The sequence below is a fragment of the Acomys russatus genome, chromosome 18 (assembly GCF_903995435.1).
Source record: "Acomys russatus chromosome 18, mAcoRus1.1, whole genome shotgun sequence".
Classification (NCBI taxonomy): Eukaryota; Metazoa; Chordata; class Mammalia; order Rodentia; family Muridae; genus Acomys; species Acomys russatus.
Genome location: NC_067154.1, coordinates 61282125 through 61296046, shown reverse-complemented (window position 1 = coordinate 61296046; position 13922 = coordinate 61282125). Strand labels below are relative to the sequence as shown.

Below are 13922 nucleotides of genomic sequence, written 5' to 3'. Positions count from 1 at the left end.
GCTGCTCCTGCCTGTGTGCTGGTTCCCGTGTGCTCCCGTGTACTCCCGTGTGCTCCTGCCTGTGTGCTGGTCCCCGTGTGCTCCCGTGTGCTCCTGTGTGCTCCTGCCTGTGTGCTGGTCCCTGTTGCTCCCGCGTGCTCCCGTGAAAACAGCTTCTCTTGCACTCACTCGACACAGACCTTTGCTGAATGCTTACCCATGGCTGAGCCTGTTTGGTGCTGCTATGACAGAATACCTGAAGCTGGGTAATTTTTAAAGGATAGAAATTATCTTTTCACAGTTCTGAGGGCCCTGAGAGGATCAAGGCAAGAGTTGGGTGGTAGAGAAGAGGACCAAACTTGGCATTTGCAAGGAGCCTACTCTAGCCATCTCAGTGACTGCCTCCTGTGCCTGACTGCCTCTCCTCAGACCCCGACTGCCACTCCTCAGACCCTGACTGCCTCTCCTCAGACCCCAACTGCCTCTCCTCGGACCCCGACTGCCTCTCCTCAGACCCCGACTGCCTCTCCTCAGACCCTGACTGCCTCTCCTCAGACCCCGACTGCCTCTCCTCAGACCCTGACTGCCTCTCCTCAGACCCCGACTGCCTCTCCTTGGACCCCGACTGCCTCTCCTCAGACCCCTGACTGCCTCTCCTCAGACTCCTGACTGCCTCTCCTCAGACCCCGACTGCCTCTCCTCAGACCCTGACTGCCCCTCCTCAGACCCCGACTGCCTCTCCTCAGACCCTGACTGCCCCTCCTCAGACCCCAACTGCCTCTCCTCAGATCCTGACTGCCTCTCCTCAGACCCCTGACTGCCCCTCCTCAGACCCTGACTGCCTCTCCTCAGACCCTGACTGCCTCTCCTCAGACCCCGACTGCCTCTCCTCAGACCCTGACTACCTCTCCTCAGACCCTGACTGCCTCTCCTCAGACCCCTGACTGCCTCTCCTCAGACCCCACCTCTTCTTGATTTGCACTGAGGATTAAGTTCCTATCATAGAGCCAGGCATTGGGGGCGCACGCCTTTAATCCCAGCACTCAGGAGGCAGAGGCAGGCAGGTCTCTGTGAGTTCGAGGCCAGCCTGGTCTACAAAGCAAATCCAGGACAGCCAGGGCTACACAGAGAAACCCTGTCTCAAAAAAGAAAAAAGAAGTTTCTATCCTAGTCTTTGTGAAGGACACACTCATATCATAACAGCCCTGATTCTTAGAGAACTCTCAGTCATTGGAGTAGATAATAATAACAACAGCAGCATCCCAGGTAGACAGAAGTGATGCACCTAGCCTGGCCCGGCTGCGCTGTGTGGAACCACCAGGCAGCAGTACGAACAGGACAGAGGGGACCTTGATTCAGAATGTGATGTAGAAGAGCACTTTGAAAGCAGTCACTTCAAGGCATTCCAGGAGTAGGAAAAAATAAGATGTGAGAAACTGGCCATGTCACATAGCAAGACCCCATCTCAAAATGAATAACTGGAATAAAATAGATTTTTTAAAAATATATTATGTTTCATCGTTCCTTATCTGTAGAGTCTGCATGCAATGGAAGGCCATGTGATGATTGCCTTCCTGCCAACCATTTTAAACCAGCTGTTCCGAGTTCTCACCAGAGCCACCCAGGAGGAGGTTGCAGTTAATGTGACTCGGTAAGGCATGGGGTGGGTGGACGGATGGATGGTGGATGGGTTGGTGGATGAGTGGATGGATGGATGGTAGATGGATGAGTGTGTGGATGGATGGATGGGTGTGTGGATGGATGGATGGGTGTGTGGATGGATGGGTGTGTGGATGGATGGATGGGTGGATGGATGGATGGGTGTGTGGATGGATGGATGGAGTGTGTGGATGGATGGATGGGTGTGTGGATGGATGGATGTGTGGATGGATGGGTGTGTGGATGGATGGGTGTGTGGATGGATGGATGGGTGTGTGGATGGATGGATGTGTGGATGGATGGATGGGTGTGTGGATGGATGGATGGATGTGTGGATGGATGGATGGGTGTGTGGATGGATGGATGGGTGTGTGGATGGATGGATGTGTGGATGGATGGATGTGTGGATGGATGGATGGGTGGATGGATGGGTGGATGGTGGATGGATGGGTGGATGATGGATGGATGGGTGGATGATGGATGGATGGGTGGATGATGGATGGATGGGTGGATGATGGATGGATGGTGGATGGATGGGTGGGTGGATGGATGGTGGATGGATGGGTGGTGGATGGATGGTGGATGGATGGGTGGGTGGATGGATGGATGGGTGTGTGGATGGATGGATGTGTGTGGCTGGATGTGTGGCTGATGGATGGGTGTGTGGCGGCTGATGGCTGTGTGGCTGGATGGCTGGGTGTGTGGCTGGCTGGATGGGTGTGTGGCTGGATGGCTGGTTGTGTGGCTGGATGGGTGTGTGGCTGGATGGCTGTGTGGCTGGATGCTGTGTGGCTGGCTGGCTGGGTGTGTGGCTGGCTGGCTGGTGTGTGGCTGGATGGCTGGTGTGTGGCTGGCTGGCGTGTGGCTGGCTGGCTGTGTGGCTGGCTGGCTGGGTGTGTGGCTGGACTGGCTGGCTGTGTGGCTGGCTGGCTGGGTGTGTGGCTGGCTGGCTGGGTGTGTGGCTGGCTGGCTGGGTGTGTGGCTGGCTGGGTGTGTGGCTGGCTGGGTGTGTGGCTGCTGGCTGGGTGTGGCTGGCTGGTCGCTGGCTGGGTGTGTGGCTCGCCCCTCGCTGCCTGGGTGGCTGCTGGCTGGCTGGCTGGTGGGGTGCTGGCTGGGTGGCTGGCTGGGTGGCTGCTGGCTGGCTGGGTGGCTGCTGGTGGCTGGTGGCTGCTGGCTGGCTGGTGGCTGGCTGGGTGGGTGGCTAGGCTGGTGGCTGGATGGGTGGGTGGCTGGCTGGTGGCTGGCTGGGTGGGTGTGTGGCTGGCTGGCTGGGTGTGTGGCTGCTGGACCGGCTGGGTCGATGGCTAGCTGCCTGGATGGCTCGATGGGTGCATGCCGGGGTGGGTGGCTCGCCCCCTCGCTGCATGGGTGGCTGCTGGCTGGCTGGGTGGCTGGCTGGGTGGGTGGCTGGTGGCTGGCTGGGTGGGTGGCTGGCTGGGTTGGCCTGGCTGGCTGGGTGGCTGCTGGCTGGCTGGCTGGTTGCTGGTTGGGTGGGTGGCTGGCTGGGTGGGCTGGTGGCATGGCTGGGTGGGTGGCTGGCTGGGTGGTGTGTGGCTGCTGGCCGCTGGGTAGCTGGCTAGATGCCTGGCTGGATCGCTGGGTGCCTGAATGGGTTGGTGGCTAGCACATAGATGCATGGGTGGCTGATGGCTGGCTGGGTGGCTGGCTGGTGGGTGGCCTGGCTGGGTGGGTGGCTGGTGGATGGCTGGTGGGTGGCTGCTGGCTGGCTGGTGGCTGGCTGGGTGGATGCTGGCTGCTGGCTGGTGGCTGGTTGGGTGGGTGGCTGGATGGGTGGCTGGTGGCTGGCTTGGTGGGTGGCTGGCTGGGTGGCTGGTGGCTGGCTGGGTGGGTGGCTGGCTGGGTGGGTGGCTGGCTGGGTGGCTGCTGGCTGGCTGGGTGGCTGCTGGCTGGATGGATGGTGGATGGTTGGGTGGGTGGATGGATGGATGGATGGATACATACTCTTCTTCCCTTTAGTCCATCCACACTGGGGTGCTAGTATGTACTGAACACTATGCTGGAGCCATGTCTTTTAATCTCATGCATAGGCACCACATCTGACTCCTTGTCTGTGTGTTTGCTAAGTTCCAGTAGCATCATCCTCGTTCTGCTGCTGCTGTGAAGATAACGAAATGTCCCCATTTCCATGTCACGACTCATTGCTTTGTTCACCCCTGTGGCGTGTAGGGTCATTATTCATGTGGTTGCCCAGTGCCACGAGGAAGGATTGGACAGCCACTTGAGGTCATATGTTAAGGTATGTAAAACAAACATGTAAATAAGTCGAGCTGCTCCGATCATTTTCAGCTGTGGCTCTCCAAGTTTCCTTCCAAAGTCTTCTTTCTAACAAGCCTTGTTAATTAGGGGCGTGTTTGGAATTTTATACCTATGCCATCTCTTCAGTCCCCGCCGCCAAGGCTTGTATCTGAAGAAGGGGGAGCTGGAAAAGAGGCAGCTGTCCTTCACTTACTTAGACAAGGGAAACAGACGTGGTGTGTTGACCTCGGGTAGACCTCTCAGGCACCAGCAATCTTCACATTCCCTTTCAGACCACCTACATCCCCCAGCACCCCTGCTGCTTTTGGTACTGGAAGGTTAACTGTGGCCACAATCAAATGGAAAGGCCGCGTGGAGTGGTGTGGGGTGTCACTCGGACACGTAGCACACTGGCAAACACTGCTCTAAGCAGTCGCACCTCCTCTTACATGCGGATGTGGCTTTGTGATACTTTGACAACTAAAAGTCCGTTCTCTGGGATCTGTTACTGAGTCCTGTGACATGTCCCTAGGAGGGCCTGTGACAGATGAGTTGTGCCCTCGCTAGATGAGCTCTGAACTGATTCATGTGGTTGTCACATCTTGGACGGGTTCCCCAGAGACACCCTGGACGCCCCCTTTCTGTCACACGACCGTCACCCTTCTTTCCCACCTCCGTCTTCATCCCTTCTCCCACCTTGGATGTGCACCTCAGCCCTAACCTCCATTCTCAGAAGCCGCACAAGCTTGCTGCCCTGGCGGGAAAGGCCAGCCCAGTGAAGCCTCCTTCTCTTTCTCTCCAAAGTTTGCCTATAAGGCTGAGCCATACATTGCATCTGAATATAAGACAGTGCACGAGGAGCTGACCAAATCCATGACCGCCATCCTCAAGCCTTCTGCGGATTTCCTGACTAGCAACAAACTTCTTAAGGTAACATCTGGGCAGCCAGCCTGGCTCTTCAGCTTTGGAACTGACCTCCAAGGGCTGGGGATGGGCTCGGTAGCACCGTGCTTGTCTGACTCCAGGTCTCATCCGCCAAAACAGCAACAAATAACTGATGAGTGAGGGGGAAGGGGGGGCGGGGGCTGGGGAGATAGAATTTTGGAAGTTGTCGCTGCAAAGAAATGAAGATATTTAAGATGGATGTATTTAACCTGAGTTGAAGTATGTCAAAGCATTACATGCTGCCCTAATGATGTATATAATTTTCATGTTGGGGTTAAGTAAATGGAGAGCTAGCCATGGTTTTGCGTGCTGTGGTCCCAGCTACCCAGGACTCTGGGTAGGAAGGATCACGTGTTAGTTACTCTTCTGTTGCTGTTGACCAGAGGCAGCTTAATGAAGGAAGTGTGTCCTGGCTCACTGATCCAGATGGTTAGGGTACATGACATGACAGTGGGAGAGGCAGGCACACGGCAGGAGGCAACTAGGATGGCAATCCAAGTGATCACATCTTTAGCTGCAAACATAAGGCAGGTAGGGAGAGAGACCTGTGGAAGTAGAGATAGGCTTTGAGCCCTCAAAGCTCCCAGCTAGTGGCATAAGTCCTCCAGCGAGGCCACACCCCCTGAAGATCCCCACAGCCTCCCAAACAGCACAACAGCGCCACAGCAGAGACCAAGTGTTTACGCCTGAGCCCTTTGGGGGGGGGGGGGGGACATTGCTCTTTCAAAACAATTGCATGCACAGCTTTGTGACCAGCCTGGGCAGTGTGAACTCTATCTGGAAAATAAAAAAATTTTTTTTTTTTTTTGCTGATTAACTATTAACTATTTTTGAAAGCAATTAATAAAAATAGGTGGCTCACACCCGTGAATCCAGAATTTGGGAGATAGGGAAATCTTGAGTTTAAGGCCATCCTTCCTTGAGTTGGTGATCAGTATAAGCTAAATGAGACGCTCTCTCAAGGGGGAATATATTATATATGTGTGTATTTATACACACACACACACACACACACATATATGAATGAAAAGAGATGCAACCTGCACAGCATAATCCCCTAGGCCTGATTGGACGCCTTTGTGACTACTGCCCCCAGCACCGCTAAAGTCGAGTTGGTTCTCCGGGTCTGAGTTTTGCAGCTGGGTTGCAGACAGGGCTGTAAAGAGGGAGCTGTCGCAGCGCTGAAGTCGGGGAGGGTGCTGATAAAGATGGTGTGGGCTGTGCCCTTCAGTGAGCGTTGGCAAAGGGGAGGCAGGAATGGTCCAGCCTCCCTAGCCCTCCTCGCACCTCGCACCTCGTGGACCTGGTGAGAACCTGCCGAAGGGCAGTGTGTTTCACAGGTCGCGCCTGGTTCTCAATGCTAATGCTGTCAGCCTACGAGAGGCGATGCCTTTGCTAACGAAGCCTTGTTTTTGTGTCTTTCTTTTAGTACTCTTGGTTTTTCTTTGATGTGCTGATAAAGTCCATGGCTCAGCATTTGATAGAAAATAACAAAGTCAAGGTACGTGACCCCGCGGGGGCCCCCACTGCATCGATGTCTCGCACCTGTCTTTGTTTCCTGTGCACTGGGGCAGGCTTGTCTTACGTGTTAGTTCGTTGTGTGTGTCTTCCCTTGATTAGCTTAGAAATCATCAGTGTGTTTGAACTTGGACCAATTGCTTAAGCACTGACATAAAATGCCACCATCTGGTGTTTATTAAGTGTCTTAGCCATTGTGGCTATTTCTGTCTACAGACGCTTGAGTCTCACCACTCACGTGTCTTCTAGAGCCAAGACCAGGCCTGATAGACTGCGTCCATCGCTGTGGGGCAGATATGGACACATTCTCAAATTTCCCCTCGTCAGTGGCTCCTTTTTGTGGTACCTGGGTGTGTGTTCCTGTGACCCTGTCCCCTAATTCCCACTGTGACGTTTTGTCACGTTGTTCCATGAGGCTCATCCCCAGGAGACTCGTCTTGTCTCTGCACTGGTGGTTCCGGTTAGATGTGGCCTTCTAGCCCTCAGAGGCTGTAGGCGGTTTTTATGAAGTTGTCATATAGGACACACATTGACAAGTCCCTCCCTCCCCCCCCCCCCCTCGCGCTCTCTCGCGCTCTCTGATGACTAGAAGAGCTGCTTCTGAGGCAGGAGTTGGGTCTGTGACAATGCGCTGTGGCCATGTTGCCTGTGTGAGGGTGACTGAGAGCAGGAGCCTGTGGGAGCTCTGGGTTGTAGGGTTGCATGTGTGCTTCACGCCTGTGCAGTGATTCTCATGGTGGGAAGAGGAGCCCTGGGAGGGCACACCAGCGGATCAAGACCTTTGGCCTTTTGCTCGAGGGCTCTGTTTCCTTAGAAGCAGCCTTGGCAAGGACCACCAGGTCTTGCTGAGGAGAAAGTTGGTGGTGTGGAGCCTGAAGCCACACTTTACTTTTGGAGCCTGACCACACTTTACCTGTGGAGCCTGACCACGCTTTGCCTGTGGAGCCTGACCACACTTTACCTGTTGAGCAGGGATTGGTCCTGGCCAGTTGGTCTCCTTGTTTGTTTGTTTTTCCTTTTTCATTCCAACTTAAAGGTTTTGATTTTTAGTTCATAGGGAGATGCCAGATGGAGCAAGGGTGGCGTTCACGCTGCACCCCCTAAATTCACGCCAAATCAGCCTGCCTAGGAAGAATCAACCAGTTGTCTCCTGGGCTCTATGCAGCCAAATGTGCGCCTTTTACACATACCTTTGGATTATATTCTTTTAGTCAAATATGTCATGACTACAACAGGATTATATCCTGGTTTGGTTTTCCGTTGTTCCCACCATGGAGTGCGCTGGATTAGACAGGTGACACCCGTTTTCTCAGAGTTAAGAAGCTGGAAGTGTGAGGTCAAAGTTCCTGTGGGGTTGGCCTCCCTGAGGCTTCTTCTTTGCTTATAGTAGTTGCTCCTTCTGCAAAGATTTATGTCCCGTGATGGCTCCTGCCACACTGCATTAATGCTCACCCTGACGACATCACGTTAGTCTCTACCCTAAAGACCTTGTCTCCAAATATAACCCGACTGGGATATTTCAGAGTACTACAATTTAAGCACATGGACTGAGGTGATGACTCAGAGGGTAAGGTGCTCGCTATGGAAACGTGGGGACCTGAGTTCAAGATCCCCAGAGCCCACGGGAAGCCAGGCACGTCTGAGGTTGACCCTTGACCTCTATGTCCATATTATAGCACACACATGCCACCAGAGAGAGGGCGGGGACAGAGCACATGAGCAGGCACTTAAGGGAAAAAGAACCTCATCTAAGTGTGTCTGTTTGCTCAGCAAATAGCCTTTCAGTGTTGCAAATATAAAGGAGTTTAGGTGGAGCCACGTACATGTAGCCTGGCGGCCACCTCATACTAACCACCAAGAGAAGAGGGCACAGATGTGAAGGGTGGGACACGGGGGAGCCAATGCCTTGTCATCAGGGAACTGCAGATGCCCCCTCCCTGCTTAGGACTGTGGCAAAGGCCACCTGAGAGGTGGTCAAGAAAGGAATGGACACTCCAAGTGTTAAGAAATTAAGAAAGGAACTTAGTGGTCTGTGTCTTCTTGATGCTAAGTAAAACGTAGCACTGCAGGGGTGGCAGTGACCTGAGGGGTGAGATCAGTTGCTAGCTCCTCCCCTTTATCGCAGAGATGGTGGTAGACCAGACAGACCCTTGGAATGATCCAGATCATGTGGCTTCATGGAGCCAAGAACTGCTAGAGCAAGCTGCCACTTGCAGGTACTCCGCCCTTCGCAGCCTTAGGGCAGGCTTCCCACACCTCCACTATAAGAAGCGGTCTGTCTATCTGTGGAATTGCATGGTCTTTTCCTTAATTGTATCTTAGTCCTAAAGCAATGTTTAGAAGAGGGTTTTTAGAAATCTTTTTTAAAATCTCTGTGCAGCTGTGCCTATAAGAGTTCTGGCTTCCAAAAGCAGAATGTGGAGCTGCCGTGTAATTGGCTTGAGGAGAGATCTGGGGGCCCCTCCCAGCACTTTAAAACATCCACGTCTTCTATTTAAGCCCTGCCTGGCTTGTGCTAGAGGTGACAGCCTGCTGCCCACAGGCTACCTCTTCACCCAGAGCAGTTTAGTAAGAGACCCTGTCTCCAAACAAGGTGGAGAAACAGCTGACAAAAAGCAACCTGATGTCACCCCCTGGCCTCCATGCATACAGGCAAGCACACCTGCACACACACGGCTCACACACACACTCAAACACACAGGCAAGCACACCTGCACACACACGGCTCGCACACACACTCAAACACACAGGCAAGCACACCTGCACACATGTGCACACACACATACACACACTTACACGTGCACACAGACACACAGGCAAACACACCTGTACACGAGCACACGCGCGCACACACACAGAATTTAGGTTACAAGATCTTTTACTGTTCATGATTTCCTTCCCAAAGTTGGGTCAAATCCTCTTGAGTTTTTATGTTCTTATCCTAAATACTCTGAATTCATTTTGGTATCTTTCAATTGTAGACTTTGTTACTGTGGGGATGGAGTGTATGCATCTGAGCACGTCGTTCCCAATGGTAGCTGGGTGACTCTGCCCATGCCTACTGCTGTGGAATCATTACTGTGGCTGACGGTGGAGAAGTGTCCACCTTCCAGTCCCCAGCCTGTCATCTCTGAGTGTGGGAGCTGCCATCAGAACGCAGCTCCAGCCGATGGCCTGCAGCTTGTGGCGCACTGTGTGGGAGGCGATGCTTGGGGTTTACGAGGAAACACTTTTGAGGGAGTCGGAGTGCACACGGCAGCATCGCCTGCGGGGAGGCTCCTGGCTCTGGTTTTGTGGGCGACAGCTTTGGGAACTTTTTCTATCACTTATGTTTAGTAACTGTAATTCCCTCCCACGTGGCTTTCCACTTCCTTCCTCCCACGCTCTGCCGTCCCACAGGTGCCTGTGCTTAAGAAAGGAGCGAGGAAGCCACAGCAGCAGGATGTGTGTCCTAGGTGCAGTTGCTGAGCAAGGCAAGAACTTTTATTTAAAAAGCTCAGCAAGCATAGGCTTAAGATAAGAAGACTGGCCTCCTCTACCCCTAACCTGAACACTCGGTGGCAGGCTGAGAATCACTACCCATGCTTCTGCCCCTCGGGTGTTTTCAGTGGTTTCTTACGTATAGAACGCAGAAGAAAAACATAAGAGGACTAAAGACACACCGTCCACCTGCTGCCGTGTATGGTGGAGAAAGGAGCTATTCAGCTGGGACAGTGAGAACAGGGTGTAGGAAGGTGTGTGTGCGAGCCAAGCACGAGGCAAAGGTGAGGTGGCGATGAGCTTTAGCTGGACCTTGAAGGACGGCAACAGCCCGGCGAGAGGAAGGATGAGTCCCAGGCAGAGGCTCTGGGTCACGCCCAGCGGTGGGAATAGTGCAAGGAGTGAAGAAGAGAAGTTAAGACAGAACATTGATTCAACCCAGCCATTCCCTGCTCGGGATTTCCTGAAAGAAAATGAAAGCATGTGTCCACACAAAGACCTGTGCATCAGTGTGCACAGCGGCTTTATTCACAAAACCTGGAAGCCACCCAAATGCCCGTCGGGTGGGAAATGGATAGATAAATTGTTGGTGACTCTGCCTAATGGAATACCACTTAACAATAACAAGGAACAAGATACTTATTTTTGCAGAAATTTGGGTGACTCTCTCTCTAAGAAGTATCGAAGTAAAATTCAGACCCAAAAGATTGCATGGATGAGTTCATTTATGCTTAAGATGTTTTAGGGAAGGAAAAAACCACAGGGAGAGAAAACAGAGTGCTGAAGGCTAGGCTCTGCGTGTAGAAGGGCAGAGCTGAGGGAAGCAGGCTGGTCCCTGGGTGTGCAGGTCTGCTCAGTTGTCATAACTGACTAAGTGGCATCAGTGTGTGCCTGTCATCCAGCCCTGGGGAGGTCAGGGGAGAGTGGTCATGTGTTCGAGTCTCGCGTGGGCTGCAAAGCAAAAGCGAGACTCAAAATACAAAGTCTGGGGCTGGAGAGATGGCTCTGTGGTGGCTAAGAGCATTTACAGCTCTCACAGAGGACCCAGGCTCAATTCGCCTCATAGTAGCTCACAACGTCATTCCAGCTACAGGAGATGTGTGGAAAACCCTGGTTTTAACTGCGGTGCCCATGTGGGTGGGGGGAGGGATAACAGCAAGGCTGGGTCTGGATTTTCAGGAGAGCCCCACTCTCACAGCAGAGTGTGGGCAGGGTGCACAGTACATGGGCTAGAGGGGTCTGTGACCACAGGCACTGGGCAAGGGACTCCTTACAGGCAACATCCGTTAGGGCAGCAGGTGGCAGTGTCCGGGCAAGTGGGGACACTGCAGAAGTGGTAACATGAGACCTGACACCAGACTGTAACAAGGAGTGAGGGCTTGCGTGCCCAGAAGCCTATGCTCAGGGCTCTCCTCAGAGCTGCTCCTGTATACTCCAACGGCAGGCCAGCCCATTGTTCTAGATATTATTTTTCCTTTCAGTTCAGTTTATGGTGATCTGCATAAAAGCATCTAATTACCAAGGTCTTTATTGCTTTTATTGCCTCCAAATGTGTATCTTATTGTATTAAAAAGGCCTCAGTTTGTTTTATTGTCAAATTAGAGTTCTTTACCATACCTGTCGGTCACCACCAGGAAGAGGGTGTCCTGCAGCCTCCAAAGGCCCCTGGGTGACTTTTGCAGTGTCCTGGTGGGTTGACACCACTCATGAACACTGTAACAATAAAACTCAAGTAGGGGGCTTCTGAGACACTCAGAGAGCACAGCAGGATGCGCCTCATGTTACAGCGGTTCAGTGTGAGCGGCCTGCTACAGTGTTGCTGCTCTCTGTGGCTGCTCCCACCCTCAGCCTCGCTCTGTCCTCTCATGGGTGAGGCTCTTTACACGACTCCGGGACAGAATTAGCAGCCAGTCTCCGTTAGCGTCTAACACCTGAACTATATTCAGCTCCAGGTGTCCCCAAAATGTCATTTTCCAGTTGGCTCTGCTGAGTCAGAATTGTAAATAGAGTCTGTGTGTTTAACTAATGTGCTTCTTGGATTGGGGGTCGGGGGTTGCTTGTTTGTTTTTGTTTTTGTTTTTAATTCTCAAACTGACTTGTGTTTGTTTGTTTGTTTGTTTTCAGTGCAGTGTGTATGCTTTAAAAGCAAAAATACCAACCGTGGCATTTGTTGAGCAGAATTCCTGGATTCTAGGATTGGCCGGTTGTTACCCCACAGTGTTGTATAAATGTAGCTCTCATTTCCTTAGTTACTTAATTCCCTGTTCAGCAATATGCTGATTAGTAGGCTGCATGGTGTCCACTCAGGATGAGGTTCTTCATCCATTTTTCCCAGTTTTGTAGCTGCTGAGTCAGCCCAGCTCCCTCAGCGTTGCCTGGGACTTTCCCGGAGCCCACTTCTTAGGTCGTTAGCAGTCCTGGCTTCTGTGTGGGTTCTGGAAGCTGAATCCCGTCTCTTAGCCCCGTCATCCCAGGGCGGGGTGATTGGTTGTACTTAATAAACAAAGTCCTCTTAACCGTTCAAAACAAGCTCTTCTTATGACCTGAACCTGCCTCACGGGGTCCTTGTGTCTGCTGTGTTTAGTAAAATGTTCTCACTGTTGGTCTTAAAGGGCAAGTACTTCACGTTTTCATAGCAAGTGCTGGTGTTGAGTGTGTAACATGCCGCACTGAACATGACACACCTGCTTGGTGACATCCTGGTGGTTCTTTACCAGGGCAAAATGACGTGACAGGAACTTGATTCTCTGTTTTTGGAAAATCATGCGCAGATAGGCAGTGTGGAGAGGACAGCTTGTCCCCCAGGGTCATGCAGGGACTCGACTCCCCTCTGGCTATGCATCCCAGGGTGTTACCCTCTCCCCACGCTGCAGGGACGTTCCAGATGTAGGAAAGAAAAGAACAGGAACGCGATCTGCTTCCACCATGAGCATGGCGTGTGAGGCACCTGTTCCCGTGAGCATGGCGTGTGAGGCACCTGTTCCCGTGAGCGTGGCGTGTGAGGCACCTGTTCCCGTGAGCATGGCGTGTGAGGCACCTGTTCCCGTGAGCATGGCGTGTGAGGCACCTGTTCCCGTGAGCATGGCGTGTGAGGCACCTGTTCCCGTGAGCATGGCGTGTGAGGCACCTGTTCCCGTGAGCATGGCGTGTGAGGCACCTGTTCCCGTGAGCGTGGCGTGTGAGGCACCTGTTCCCGTGAGCGTGGCGTGTGAGGCACCTGTTCCCGTGAGCGTGGCGTGTGAGGCACCTGTTCCCGTGAGCATGGCGTGTGAGGCACCTGTTCCCGTGAGCATGGCGTGTGAGGCACCTGTTCCCATGAGCATGGCGTGTGAGGCACCTGTTCCCGTGAGCGTGGCGTGTGAGGCACCTGTTCCCGTGAGCATGGCGTGTGAGGCACCTGTTCCCGTGAGCATGGCGTGTGAGGCATCTGTTCCCGTGAGCATGGCGTGTGAGGCACTTGTCACTTTTTGGAGCCTGTTAGACAGATCTTAGTCACATGCCCCACATCACGCGTTAGACTGGTTAATACAGTCCAGCTTAGCTGGGCAGCCACTGCTCCTGCACCTCAAAGGGGCCCAGTCACCAAAGCAGGGAAGAAAAGGGGGCTGTTCAGGATAATTAGGATGTTTTACTGAGCTTCTCAGCATCAGCTTTCTTGTTTGTAAATCAGGGTGCTCCGCTCTTGTGGACACGATCTTAGTGCAGCGCCCTCCTCCCTCCGTCTGAAAGTTGGGACGAAGCAGGGTGCTCTCACCTGCTGGAAGGCTTCGGACCCCTGGTGGACCTGGATGGGACTCATTTGAGTCATGTGACTAAGCATGCATTTACCTGTGGTTTTCACCCTATAACACGGAGATCACACAGGACTGAATGGGAAGGAACCAGGAGTGTGTGGTGCAGGCGCCTGTCATGTAGAAGTGTGGTGATAAGTCAGCTGATCACTCGGGAGTCGGGACTTTCCCTGCTTTCGTTAATGAGAAGAGAGACCATCACGTGAGGTGACCTGCAAGCAGAAGGCAGCTGCGACCGTTAAGCTGGCTGTGTGCGTGCATGCCTGTGTGTGTGTGTGCCTGTGTAACGTGCGT

At 53.1% G+C, this 13922-nt stretch overlaps 1 protein-coding gene across 2 annotated transcripts in view; it reads left to right on the top strand.

The window, feature by feature from the left end:
* Positions 1-13922, top strand: part of Dock9 (dedicator of cytokinesis 9) — a 276731-nt gene that overhangs the window by 191140 nt on the left and 71669 nt on the right. For both annotated transcript variants that reach the window (XM_051160989.1, XM_051160987.1), the window contains exons 24-27: positions 1515-1630; positions 3826-3895; positions 4699-4824; positions 6269-6340. In XM_051160989.1, the coding sequence (XP_051016946.1) occupies positions 1515-1630; positions 3826-3895; positions 4699-4824; positions 6269-6340 (384 nt within the window). The remainder of the gene's footprint in view (positions 1-1514; positions 1631-3825; positions 3896-4698; positions 4825-6268; positions 6341-13922) is intronic.